The sequence below is a fragment of the Capsicum annuum genome, chromosome 4, assembly GCF_002878395.1.
Source record: "Capsicum annuum cultivar UCD-10X-F1 chromosome 4, UCD10Xv1.1, whole genome shotgun sequence".
In the NCBI taxonomy this organism is placed as follows: Eukaryota; Viridiplantae; Streptophyta; class Magnoliopsida; order Solanales; family Solanaceae; genus Capsicum; species Capsicum annuum.
The window spans coordinates 209,657,690-209,672,463 of NC_061114.1; the positions used below are offsets into that span (position 1 = coordinate 209,657,690).

At 31.7% G+C, this 14,774-nt stretch overlaps 1 protein-coding gene across 1 annotated transcript; it reads right to left on the bottom strand.

Annotated features, from left to right (window-relative positions):
* Positions 1-5,908: 5,908 nt before the first annotated feature.
* On the bottom strand, positions 5,909-7,723 carry LOC107867480 (7-deoxyloganetin glucosyltransferase). Its single transcript, XM_016713733.2, has 2 exons — positions 7,065-7,723; positions 5,909-6,938 (listed from the first exon to the last, which is right to left on the bottom strand). The coding sequence occupies exons 1-2, from the start codon at positions 7,582-7,584 to the stop codon at positions 5,995-5,997; spliced, it is 1,464 nt and encodes a 487-aa protein (XP_016569219.1). The 5' UTR covers positions 7,585-7,723; the 3' UTR covers positions 5,909-5,994.
* Positions 7,724-14,774: the final 7,051 nt, after the last annotated feature.

Sequence of the window (14,774 nt, forward strand, 5' to 3'; positions counted from 1 at the left end):
CATCTTTAAGTGGTCAAACCTTTCTTTTAGGCTATTCCACAATACGAATGGATCCTTAGTAGTAAGGTACTCAATTTTCAGAACTTCGTCAAGATGATGACGCAAGAAAATCATAGCCTTAGCACGATTTTGACTAAATGCTGTATTTTCATTCTTTATGGCGTTTCCAAGACCCATAGCATCTAGGTGGATTTCAGCATCCAACACCCATGAAATATAGTTCTTGCCCGAACTTTGAAGGGCAACGAACTCACACTTCGTAAGATAAATAGCCATATGGAAAAAGGAAGAAATAAAAAAAAATTCCTTAGCCTTACCCTTCAAATTTGAGACAGTCGAGTCTCGTGCTGATAATGTGTTATAAAATAATAAAGAACAAGAAGAAGAGTAGAGACAATAAAGAGAATGATTCTTATTTCTTCTCGCGAGGATGATTTACAATGAAGGAAGCTCTTTTATTTATAGGGGGAATTTGCCCCTAGTTTCACACTAAAAGACAAATACATCAAATCTTGATAGACATCAAATAGATCTTGATAGACATTTACTATAATTGATACATATCATAACAGATCACTCATTCTAACTTTATGGTCGATTTTTTACCTCCTATATATTTTTTTCCGTATTGAATTTAATACCCTCCTCAAAATGGAGAATCAATCTTATGAGGGCCGAATGATATTATTTTAAAAAGAAAAAATTTCAATCACCATCATCTCAGAATGATTTTATAATATTATTCCAGCAAAATATCTTTCAAAACTTTATAACACACTTGAACGCAGAAAAACATGAGAAAAAAAGTGATATCCTAATGGAAAAAATGGTGTTGGCAAATGCTAAGCCAAAACTTTCAATATTTAATACTCTCTCCATTTCGAATATCTACTTTGACTTGCACGGACTTTAAGCTAATAAAGAAGACTTTTGAATTTGTGGTTCTAAATTAAAGTTATGTCAAATGTATCAAAATGTCCTTTAATCTTGTGGTCTTAAACATGTTATGGGGAAAATTGAAAGTAAAATATTGCCAAAAAAGAAAAGAGATCATTTTTTTTAAAATAAATTAAAAAAGAAAGTAAGTCATTCTTTTTAAAACAGAGGGAGTAGAATTTAAGTTTTCTTCATGGCCAGTGTATTAAATACTCTATACTATCAGGTAAATTTATTCTAGAAATAGCAGGTTACCCAATTTTTTATTTATTTTTATATTAAAACTTGAGTAACATTGCAGGTTCAGTTTACCTGATAGTGTAAAATATTTTGTACACTGACAGTGAACAAACTCAAAATTAAAAAAAAAGGTAAAAAATATGAACTACTTAAAGAAGGGTTCAACATCAATTATTTATATAAAAAAAATAATTTTAACCATATATAAATAATATAATTTTTTTTGCAAAAGAGGATCCACAAGCTGGCTACTGAAAATTTTCCCTCAACCTCAATTTTATTCCTCCTGTTCTCATCCCATTCTGTTTTATACTTTTATACCAAACTACCAATGAATTTCTCTACAAAAATAAGGTGTATCATGTAGATTAATTGTTACATTGCCGGAAACTACTCGATCTGAATATGTTGTCTGTTTAGTGAGGAAAAGGTTACCGGTAAAAAGACGAATAAGAAAGAGGGAGGAAAAGCCCCAAAGGAAAAATGAAGAAAACGAATAAGAAAACCTAAAAAGAAAAATATATTTTAACACACGAATCTCTATTATATAATAATAAAGTTGAGTATAAACACGCTGATGTGGGATGCCTTATTGATTAGTATTACTATTTATTTTTTTCTCATAATTTTGATTTTTTTTTCTCTTTTTCTATCCAAAAATCTTCAAAGATAAAAGTTATCTCTTTTCGCATTAATTGTATTTATTAAATATGAACACGTTACCAAATGAGGAGTCTCTGAAGACAATGCAGAATTGGACTAATAAATCATCATAATAAAGAGTTTAGAGTCATTTTGAAACTGATCAAGAATTTAATTAATTTTCATAAATTTCCTTTCTTCCATTCTAACGTTTTCTTCTCCAACAGGAGATGCTTCTTTAACAAAAGTGGCAGGATAGACAATTGGTGCTTCCACGCAAGCTTCAGAACCTTGAATACAATTTTCCAATCCAAATATGCTTTCATGAAGAGCTTTCTCCTATCGGGAAATAGGCCTTAACAGTTTCCTTGCCTTTGTTTAGCACAGGTACCACAAGTATCTCTGTGTCAACTAAGAATTGCTCGTATGTAAAGCTATGTACATGTTCATCTTCTGGATAGAGAAGCAAGAGATGTCGACAAATTGTTAGCCCTTTCTGATAGGCTTGCTTTGTTGTCGTTGTTGTTTTGTTTGTTTGGTTCAATTTTCATTAATTTAAGTTGGAATGTTATGTTGTTGATCATTGTTTAATATTTTTACTAACTTAATTAGGGAAATATGACTATTAAATGTGCTTAGACTGTTGGTTGGTTTGATCTCGTGTTTCATTTTTGTAATTTTTTTCCTCATAATTTTTATGTTTTATTAATTTTAGGTTTGTTGATCTGTCACGATCCGAACCGAGACCCAGGCCGCGACGAGCATCCCGAATCATGAAGGCCCGGGCACCCTTTTACTTTCTGGCAATCATGCTCAATATTCAAACAATATAAAGAAATGCAGAAGTTTTAACATACAGAAATATGGTCAATTTCATAATTCAATTGGACAATACGAAAGGAAACTCTTAACATTCATAATATCTGACACCAATCTACGAAATCTCTACCAATTACAAGAATCAGCATCTTCCTAAAGCAAAACTGGGACAAGGGCCTTGGTCAGACCATGAATCAAAATAAATAACAATGCCTTATAAATCCGACTTTCTAGAATAGGGGAGGCTCACCAACTGCAAATCTCAGACACACCAATCTACTGCTTAGCAGGACTCTGGAACTGAGCCTTAGATCCTGAAATATAGGGGGTCAATAAAATTATACTGGTATGTGAAACAACACCAAATAACATGTTTTTATACAATATAATGAGAGCATTTTATAAAACAATGAGCATAATGCATAAGTGAAAACACATGGGCATACTGAAATGAACTTCAATAACTCTCGGAAATCGTGACTCATTCTCTATTTAATTCTGGGTTAGATGGTACGCCCTACAATCCTTATCATCCCACGGGCTATATAGGATTCCCCCTTAACTCGACGGCCAAGCCCCAATTCAAGTTTGCCGCAAGGATTGTTGTATTAGTAAGGGAGACACGCAAGACCAAACAAAATGGTGTCATATTCCCAATCAAATCAACATGTCATGTTAGTGCACTAGTCCACAAAGCAGGGCTCCTAACCTTAGTCCCAGGTTAGTAAGACATGAATCAAGGTACACTAGACCACGAAGCAGGGTACCGTAACCCCGTGTCGTCAAATCACAATTTTCAGCATTGATTCTCACTACTCGTGCTTTTTTCAGGTAACCATCTAACCCCCTCTTAGCCCAAATTTTCAATTCTTTAAAACCATGTTTTCATGCCTTCACAACACTCAACATTTATTTCATTAAGGGCACACTATCATCGGGTATCGTCATACCCAGACTTGCAAGTCATTCATATCAATTCCAGAGCCCATTCTCATTCCAAACATGTAAATAACCACCCAAAAGATTTATAACTTAAACATGTGGTGGCCATGTAAATTATTTAACCTTATGCAATTCTTTGTTTTCATGCAAGGATATAGCTAAAACAAAATGACCCCCCTCTCATCAATTTACAAACAATCTCAACCCAAGTATGGATAACTATCAATTGACAATGAAGTTCAAAACATGCAAGTGAATACCACATATCACATAAATCAAGAAAAATCCACATTGAGAGGGAGGTCTTATAAATCATGCTCTCTATTAAACCTTTCACTACAAACGAAATTATATATATATATATATATATATATATATATATATATATATATATATAAATAAATATAAATTTCACGAAAATCAATTCAAAACAACACATGCTTTCATTAAGACAATTCCATGATACAAGATTTTTGAAATATTCTCAGACATTCTTTGTAAACAAAATTATATGCCTTTGATCTTGATAAAAACAAGAAAACTTATGTCCATGGAGTTTAGGGTAGTTCCACATACCTTAGATTTCTTAGTTCAAAGAATAGGACCCGAATCTTGACTTGTTTCTTGAAATTCTTGGCTTAGAAGCTTGATTCTTGATCTTTGGGAAAGGGTTGGGGTTTTGATTTTGAGAAAAACTGATTACTTCCTTATAAACGTTTTAATCTTCAGTTTTCACGACTTGGGGCTGTAGGGATAAGACGAGACTGCCCCTCGATTTTAAAACTTTCAGCAGAAACCTGATTTGAGGCCCTACTGCAACGCGCCAAGTGGCTTACCGCCATAGACACCGCGACACGGTGCAATTGCGGTGACCTACTGGTTTGGGAATCCAATCACGTCTCAAACCTCGTTCGAAAAATTTGAAACTCCCCTGAGACATCCATGTTACACCCCCGAACATGAATCAATTAAAACATCTACGTCTCGGGGTCGGAAAGATCGATTTAGAAATTATTGAAGTTAAGGGCCTAAAATATGACTAAGTCCTTTTTAACACTTAGAAAAATTTCAAGATGCTAGCTCTTTAAGCATGCTACTAAGTGAGGTACTAAGTCGAGAATGTTACAGGTTGTTACATGATCATTGCAGGTTGTTCTATTGTAGATTGGCTGGTTTGAATTATTTTATTTATTAGAGTTATTCTTAAAGTTATTTTGCAAGTGAATATTTCAAGTTCATTCAAAGAAGGATAATTGTTGCATCACTCATTACCTTTTGAAAGGGCTAACTTGCTTTAGTCTTTCCATGGTGACATTCTTCACAAAACTGTACTATTCAGTGATTAAGCATATGCTACTAGCTAGACACATGACAAACAGGTAGCAAGGCTTCCAAACATATTTTGTAATTTGAAGTTGATGTTGTTAAATTTTAATTTCAAACAAATATTTGTTAGTTTTGTTTCGTTGTGCATTCTGCAAGTTACCTTGTAGTAAAGTATAACATGATTAGTAGGTCCTAATTCGAGCATTTATTTAAGATTTGAAATAAGTAATCAAAAATCATGTTGTGACAATCATGTAATATTGTAAACCTGAAAGGCATGTAATTCTTACTTTAGCGTTATATTATTTATAAATGATACTATCTTTCACTACCAAAAAAGATGAATTGTGAAGGTTAAAATTGCAATTTATGGAGGCTAAAAACCTACATTGTTTGCTGACAACATAGCAAAGGCTTATAACCTCCGCAATTGTAGTTTCAAGCTCCCACTATTTACCTTTTTCTTTTATAGTGTTCTTTGAAAGCTTAATTAGATTGACTTGGTTTTTATTGTTCTTTTATTTCCTATTTTATCCCGAACACAATGCTTTTTGAGAGCATACCTGGACAACATAGTGTAGAACTGGTCTTGTTTATTTTTAAAAAGATAAAATTATTAAAAGCTTTTCAAGTCAAACAAATTGAATTATTATTCTTTTATGACAATGATCTAAGACTATTTGTATGTCTGATATGAAAATAATATTGCAGGGATAAAAATTAAGCTTATGAAGAAGGAGACAAAGGGCAAATTAAGCTTATGAAGGAGAGGTCGGAAAGAGGTGCGGGAAGATTTCAAATTGCAGGTGTCTATAATACTAATCCTTCACGTGTTTATATTATGATGCCCTTTTGTGTTCTCTGTGTTAGTACTATCTGTAAACAAAATTTATCATAAATATGCAAATGAAACCTTAAAGTGTTAAATAAGAATAGTGAAAGTGTGCATTATAACGATGAATTTCGACCACATGGTATGAAAAGCACATTTAGTAGAAAGAACTTATGAGGAAACAAGAGAGCATTTTTGTTTTATTCATCGTATAACATACAGAAAAAGGAAAATCAACCAGCTATTGATTAGTACTACTATTGCTTGGGTATGGGGGAGAGTAGAATTTCATTGATCAATTGATCTATGTTAACATAAGATGATCCTGTTGGTTTTTTACCAGCTTCCTTGGCCAAATTCTTCCATTCCGATGCTTTTTTCCTCATCTCTTTGCCTTTCTCCCCTATCATCAATTCTCTCACAAGATTTTCAACTTCGTCCCTCTTCACATTACTGTCAATCTCCATTCCAATTCCCCATTTCTTACAACAGAACCAACAATTTGTCTGTTGTTCTGCGAAGAATGGCCAACAAATCATTGGCGCCCCACAACTAAGGCTTTCAAGTGTTGAATTCCATCCACAATGAGTCAAGAAACCTCCAATAGCAGGGTGACTAAGGACTTGTTCTTGTGGACACCAACTTGCTAGCATCCCTCTTTCTGTAGTTTCTTCCAGGAATTCAGGTGGTATAACTGCTTGTTCGCCTGATATAATATCAGGCCTAATAATCCACAAAAATACCATCTGGCTATTGGCAAGTCCCCAGGCGAATTCCATAAGTTGGTCCGGAGTCATGAGAGTGATGCTTCCAAAATTGACATAGACAACCGACTCTGATTTCTTGGAATCAAGCCAGTCTATACACTTGGTTTCTTCTTTCCATAGATTCGATCCCAAGTCCTCCAAGTTCTTGTCATCAACGTGTTCCATAAGAAGATGCAAGGGCCCAATGGAATAAATTCGTGGAAGAAGGCCCAGGAGTGATTCAAGAACTTCCCTCTCTAATGGTCCAAATGTATTAAGAACAATAGCTGAAGCCGTTTTGCTTCTCTGCATTTCTTGGATAATGAACTTGATCATATATTCATCTGGATTTGTAGTTCTAATGAAAGTTGGAAGATCCCTCAAACGTATTCCTTTCATGCCCGGTATCCAATCCAAAGTTGTCTCCAAATACCCATTTGTCAAGTAACTTTCATCTACAACCATCCAAGAAGATTAACCAAAGATATTATGGAGTATAAACCAAATTTAAGCCCCAAGAAACTTTAAAAGAATGATACAGGGAAACGGAGGTCATTTTAAAATGGGGAAAACATATATACCTTTAAGTGGTGTGTATCCTTTCTCAACAAGATCGCGGTAATGCATGTAACTTAATAAACCACAAGCACTTGGGGTCCAAAAGAAAACTTGAGGGATACCCAAACTTTGAGCAGCAGAGAGAGTGAAGCTCATTGAACCATCAGAAACGATGCACGAGACAAGTGGCACGTCAGTATTTTTGAGCTTTGCAAGTAACTCATTGAAAGGATCTAAACAAGTAGTGGTAGTTGATTCACAAAGAGAAGGAATGTGTTGGGTGGCCTCTGGGTCACATGGTGGGAGGCCATCCGGAATGGCCTCGAATCGAAAAGATGGCAAGCCCTTGAGGGCATCAGGGCCTCGAGACTTCAGGAGACGCTTATGGTTGTGTTCTGTGTTTACAAAGGTGATATGAAAGCCTCTGTGATGCAGGATTTTTGCCAACTTTAGCATTGGGCTAATGTGGCCTTGGGCTGGATATGGTACGCAAACTGCATGAGGCCTAGGTTTGTCTAAATTTTCACCACCAATGGAACACATTTTTACTTTGTTTTCTCTGAAACAGAATGCTTATGGTATTTGCAAGAAGAAGAGAATGAATACATTTAATGATGATCTAATTAAAAAGAGTCAAAATCTTAAGATAAGTATTTTAACACGGTTAGTTAAATTTAGTAGTATGACATTACTATGGCCAAACTATTGGTTTTGTCCAAGTCTGCATGTTGCTACATCATAATGACATATTACTAACGGCAAGGAATAAGGACAAAAGCATACTGAAATATATTAACGACGTATAATGCTTTGGACAAGAATCCTCACCTCACCACGTGTCGCAAATTACTGGGTAGATTGTCCCCAAAAGTTTGTAATAACTGTCAAATCATATTAGGCTAAAGCCATAAGCAGCCTCTTAAAACTTGATCGCATCTTTTATTTTGACAGTCCTATTTTTTTTTTTACCCACTTTGATCTTATAAATGCATTTAGGCTAAAATTATGAGCAACCTGTTACACTTGTTCGTATCTTTTACTTTAACAACTCAATTTACCTATTTTTCTATCATATATTATAATCTTAGCAAATATAAACATCTCATGCAAATGTGAAAGAGAAAGTGATTACTTATGGTTAAGTACGTGAATCAACTTTGTAAAATATTTTTTATTTTTGAATTATAAAATTGCTCTTTTTTCTTTTTCATTTCAATTTTCCCCCTTTCTTCTATCAGAATGGACTCCGCTTGCCACCACTCCACCATCGTAAGTCCACCATTTTCGATCTCCTTGAACTTCATATTATCGCTGTTCATCCACCAATTTATCCGGTCACATCCTAACAAACATCATATGAGTATCATAAGTTTTCATTTTGTCTGCTCTTGATTTCTTCGTAGAATGAAGATAAAATTTTGATTAAAGAAAATTTTTAGAGAGTTTATTCAAGAAGGGAGATTAAAAGAAAATTTAAAGGAACATGCTTTTAATTAGTTACTAGTTCCACCTAGGTCGTGCTAAGCCCGAGCCCAAATTCAAAATAAAAAATAAAACATTAATTTATATTATATTTTTATCTTATAATTAATCTTATTTAATGAAATATTAAACATATCTTTTTGATAAGTATTCATAATTATTTAAGTTCATAATCATATAATTGTATAATTTAAATTAGAATATTATTTTTGAGAAATAATTATATTTTCAGAGAATTAGATATATAAATAATTCTTGAAGATAAATAATTTTTTAAGATAAGTATAGAAATAATTATGATTCGACAAAAATAATAAATAAGAAAATACGGTACTTTTATGAATTTATTAGTATAGATAAAGTAATTTTATTAATGAATTTTTTTTCTTTTTATAGAATTATTTAATACAACAAATATTTTAATGACTTCAAGTTTATATTAAAATAATTAGAATATTAATTTAGAGTCTTAACACAAATTAACTTAACAATGATGAATAAGGACATTAAATAGTAATTGAATTATAGTAATACATTACCCATTACTTGTCATATTTATTTTCTTACATGCCTTTTAAAGAATAAGCTTTTCATCCCATTTTAATTATTAATTTACTTTTTTTAATTTTCACTAAGAAAAATAATAAATATAAGATATTATTTATTAAGTTGCCCTATTTAGTACTTATATTTTTTAAAAAAAATAAATAAGTTTTTAAAAATATTTCAACGGTGTAGTAAAAAATTATTGCAAACTTTAATTTCGTATTAAAAGTTATTTTGGCATAATTTTCTTCAAGTTAAAGTAATTTTTTTTAATAAATAAAAGAAGTTATAATTAAAAGGCAATCCAATAAGTAACAAAAAGAAACCAATTACGAAAGATCAAGTGGAGATGGTCTTAACAAAAAAAGAACAGGGAAAAAATAAAAATATACAAGAAAATAAAACCATTAATACACTACAAATTTGACATATATAGCAACTTTACTTTACAAAAAAAAAAAAGTGAAATATCTAAAAAGTCCTTGAGAGGACTACCAAAATTATGATTCTCCCTTATCTATAAGTATAACTAGTTTCATGAGGCCCGTGCTAAGCCCGGGACTAAACTCATGATATAAAATATAATAATTTAAATTCAAAAAATATAATTTATATTATATATTTTACTTTATAATTAACATAATCTAATGACCGGCGTATTAAATATATTATCATTATAATTTTTATAATTATTAAAGTTCTTAATCACATAATTGAATAATTTTAAATAAATTTTTATTTGTGCAGAAGAAAGTATTATTGGAGAATTAGAATATATCAAAAGGCCACAAGTAATTTAATATTTTATAAAATAACATGATGATATATTAATAATGACAATTCAATGATGATCATAATTAAAAAATATTGATATTTTAATGAGTTTGTGAGTATGTAATTTTTCAGTTATAAATAGAAATAAATTTGTTTTGATATTTATTTTTTTTATTTTCACCTATAATTTTATGTGACAAGAGTTTTTGCAAAATTTATTTTTTTTCAATCTAATAGAATAAAATATTTCAATGACTTTAAGTATATAAAAAATAGTTACAACCTTAATTTAGAAGATTTACATAAACCAACTTAATAGCGATCTATAAGAATATTAAATAATAATTAAATTAAATTAATAGATTGTTCTATTCGGTCCATTTACTTGTTGTCTTTATTATTCACGCGCCCTATAAAAAAATATTTTGTTCACCCTATTTTAATTATTGATTTATCTTTTTTCATATCCGCTAAAAAAATAATAAAGGCAATTTACTATTTATTATTTATTAAATTATCCTATTCATTATATATTTTTAAAGAATTGAACATTATTTACTATAAGGGTGTAGTTGAAAATTATTACTAACTTTGGTATTATATGAAAGTTATTTTTGAATAATTTTTTTGAGCAAAAGTGATTATTAATTTAAAATGAAGGTAGTTTTAATCAAAAGATAATTTATTAAGTGATAAGAAGAGACCAATTACAAATACACAAGTGGGAATAACCTTATCAAAAGGAATAAGGGAAAAAATGAAAATATTTACAATAGAAAACCATGAATTGCCATGTGTATTCTCTTAATTCACTTAGCCAAGGAAGTGAAATACCTAAAATGCCCTTGTGAGGACTACCAAAATTTGAGATTCTCCCTTATATATAATAGTAATATAGGTCGAAAAATAATATTTCCTTTTTTTAAAACTTAATTTTTTTTTAACGTTACGTGTCTTTATTTGATTCCCAATTTCACCACATTCGAATTGTCCTAAAAACAGCAACTCAAAAAACTTAATGTAAAGTTACTAAAATACCCTCAATTCATTTATTTTAAATGAAATTAATCAAATTCCAAAAATACTCCCATCACATTTATTTTAGACTACGTTTTTCAACCCTATGCAGTCACCTTGCAAAGTTACGAATAGACACCAACAAACACTTCCACCAAGCGCCTCAACAGTTGCATCATCTACTCTTTAAAATCCAGATTCCTATATGCCCTGTTACTTCTCAGTTATGAAAAATTCAAGCTTTTGCGATTAAAGATCTACTTCAAACAGTTTATTAACTATGAATATAAATAAATTTGGTTTTGCAGTAGTTCGAATATACACTAACAATGACTTCTGACCAGACTCTTCTAATAATCAGACCTCAATATATGCATAGAAACACGGTGACACTACCCCAAAAATTTCCCTCTTCTATGTTAACAAAACAGGTGTGCCTTATTTCTTCTCAAACACCATTCTTTCAATCTCTTGCTATTACTGGTCTATTTCAAATAATATGCCAATGTTATTTATGTTCAGATTTCTTCTCTGTTGTTAAAGTTGGGGCAGATTATTAGTGCAATTTATTCAAGAATTCAAGTTGTAAGTCTCTTTATGTGAAACTTCTGTAGTAAAGATAAGGTCTTTTCTCTCTCTCAACAGTCCTCATCGAGTTTATTCTCCTGACTATACAGTCTCTATGGTTTCTCCATATTCTAGTACATTCAAAAATTTAACTTCAATACTTTTGTGTTTTTTCTCTTCTCTAATTTTTGAATCCAAGTATTGGTCATAAGATCTTTATTTCATGCTAAGCTCTTAGAAAAACATGATTATCTGAATTAGATGTACTATCACACAACTGGCTTCTTGTAACACCAAGTATGAGAAAACATTGTTCAAGATAATGCAAAGAACACTAATATCCAAGGAACAATAAAGTTACTAGACCAACCTTGTTCCTTTTTATAAAGCATTGGAATGGTAGGTATGTATATGCGAATGATCATACACGGATTTCACATACTCTTAAAGGCAGTGAAATTTTCTTCTCCTCCCATCGAGTCTGCTATGCACTGAACACTCCCATCAATCATATGTGGCAACTGTAAAAACCCCAATTTCACAACACAACTGTAACACATATTACATTTCCAAATCAAAATTACAATTGAGAATTCGAGTAACAAAGTAATAATGAACAATACAAATTGGAAATTTAAGAATAGCAGAGGAAGAAGGTAACTAGTAGGAGATTAGAGGACTTAGAGTAAGTTGGTGACAGTGTTTGCCTAAACATAATCATAATTTGCATTTCTTTCTTTACCTTATACTCTGCTATTTATCTATTATTTCCATCTCACATCTCCATAGGAGCGAATACATCCACTTTGTTCAAAATAATACCTCCTTCCTAAAAAATAACCTTGTCCTCAAGGTTCGTGTAGGATAGTACTGAAATATTAGCAGAACCTTGTGTGTATCGTTTATTTTTCTTGGAATTAACTTGCAAGTTCAGAATTCCACCAGGATCAAAAGTAAATGTAGATGAATCCACAACAATGCTCAGGATATTTTTGTGTAGCTTAGCATGGTGAAATTGGTTGAGTACTTGCATCTGTAGGTTCTAGTAAGACTTCCTACGTTCCAACCCAGTACCGCATAAAAACATTCCCCCTAGATTAGCATTAAATACGAATAAGAGAAACTCTATTATAGACATTTCTGTACATTCAATGTACTCTATGGATAGAGGAATACATAGATTTAAACATATAAAATAAGAAATTAAAAGGTTTCATCGAAATTTAAAATTTCCTGAAAAGATTATAGTGACATGTTATTATGTTATGAATTTTCACCTCCTTCAACATGACATATCATTATGTTATGGGTCGTCACCTATTTTGGCATGACATCTTATTAAGTTATGTACCGTCACCTCTCTAGTGTACTCACCTTTCCTATTTCAGTTTCAAAGTAGAGAGTGCACAACATGTTGTTGTCCACTTGGTTCATAAAAGCAATTGATTAATCTCATTTATAAATCTATTAAGATCATATTCATACCTGCAATTTTATGTCATTTAAGAAATGCTGAAGTTAGTGACAGAGAGCTATTTAATATTCCCTAGCGGATATGGCTTGTCAATCTCACAAGAGATATTTGTATCTGTTGAAGAGATATACTAAGTATGTCAAGTGATCATCGATTAATACCCAAATCATGTTTGTCTTGAGAATATGGCCTGATAAAAGCCTCACATTTACTATTACTCAGAATCAAGGTAGATTTTAATTTTTACACAATCTCAATAATGGTGTCATGAGGTGAATATGAAAGATGTCAAGGTTCGCAAAAGGTATTGTATGTCCCATAAAATATATCTTGTGTACATGGCTGAGGTTCTTCTGTTCTATTACGTCGGACATTGAAATTAGATAAAAAAATCTTGAAGATTTGGAATTATTTTGATCGCCTTTTCAATATGAGATCCTTCCAAAAGGATTTCATTCATCCTCGATGGTTTAAGAAATCTTGCAGGAAATCCCAAGTTGGCTATGCCACATCTATGCTTACTTTTTATTGTGAATGACTAGATTTTCTCGTTCTTCTATAAACATATATATATATATATACCAGTGAGTAGGATTCGACAATGTGTTTTAGTCGGCGATTGTAAAACTTTCCTTTATTGATCTTGATTTACGAACAAATTCTAAAACTATGTACCTAGCTAAACCAGAGAGCTAGATAGTTTCTATGGAGATCGTGGTGGATGAACATAGCTTACGATCACCGGCTTTGATCATGCAACTTAGCAGATAAGGAAGAAGGACATTACTACGTGAACATACAACTTCTGGTAATTTCCCAAAAGATAGGTGGAATTTTATACCTCGGACTAGGAAATGAGGTAAGGCAAATAGTGACAAGAGCGCAAATGTTTGATTATGTGAAAAAAATAGTGGATGCATAATAAGAGATCATATTAATGAAAATATTGAGGCTAAAAGAACTGAAATCTAGAAAGAAAGAGGAAAACTCTAAAGAACAAAGATTATAAACTGAAACATCCAATTACTTCGTTTTGTCTTATGGATTATTCTTTGTTTTACATTGTTCTTCTTCACTTTTCATTGCACATGAAAGCATTTGTGAGAACTGTTTTAGACTCAAAATATGCCTTCAGCATCTTCAATGCCCCCCAAATGAATGGAAATTGTGGTGAACTAATTAATTTTATAGGTGATGTGATAGAGTTAAAGATTATATACACAGAGAAATAGAAAAGGCAAGACTTGAATAATTAATTAGAAAAGAACAATCAACTTTGAAAAGACAATTATACTTAGGAATGACTGATATTGTTGTTGATGAAGGATACCGACAAGGAAAGATCTTGCTTTCGATACATCTATTGGAGAAATCAGGTTCCAAAATTCAAATATAACAATTTTTAATCGTGTGAAGACTAAACAAATCGCCTAAGGAGAAAAACTTGAAAACAAATACAGAATTAATTATAAATAATGCATTTTAACTTATATCATAGAAAATGTTACTCTAGATGTTAGCGTTTTAGTATACTTAAGTTGCATCATACTTTATTAAATTTTCCCAATTATGTATGCATTAACTATTAAGCATATCTATTTAGTAAAAAAATATGAGACACACGTGCAACACACATGCTGAGAGACTGGTTGTAGACACCTAATTTTATCCCTCCCAAGTTTTATTTTATTCATTTTTAGCTCACATTACCACACACCCACATCCATGTGATTATACTCTCCATAAAATGACAAAAATAACAACCCTTAACAAATTTTACCTTATTTTAATCTTAACCTAACAACCTCTCCAATTAAAAGTGAACACCTCACACCTCACCACCCCATACCCCTACCCTCACCTACCCTACACC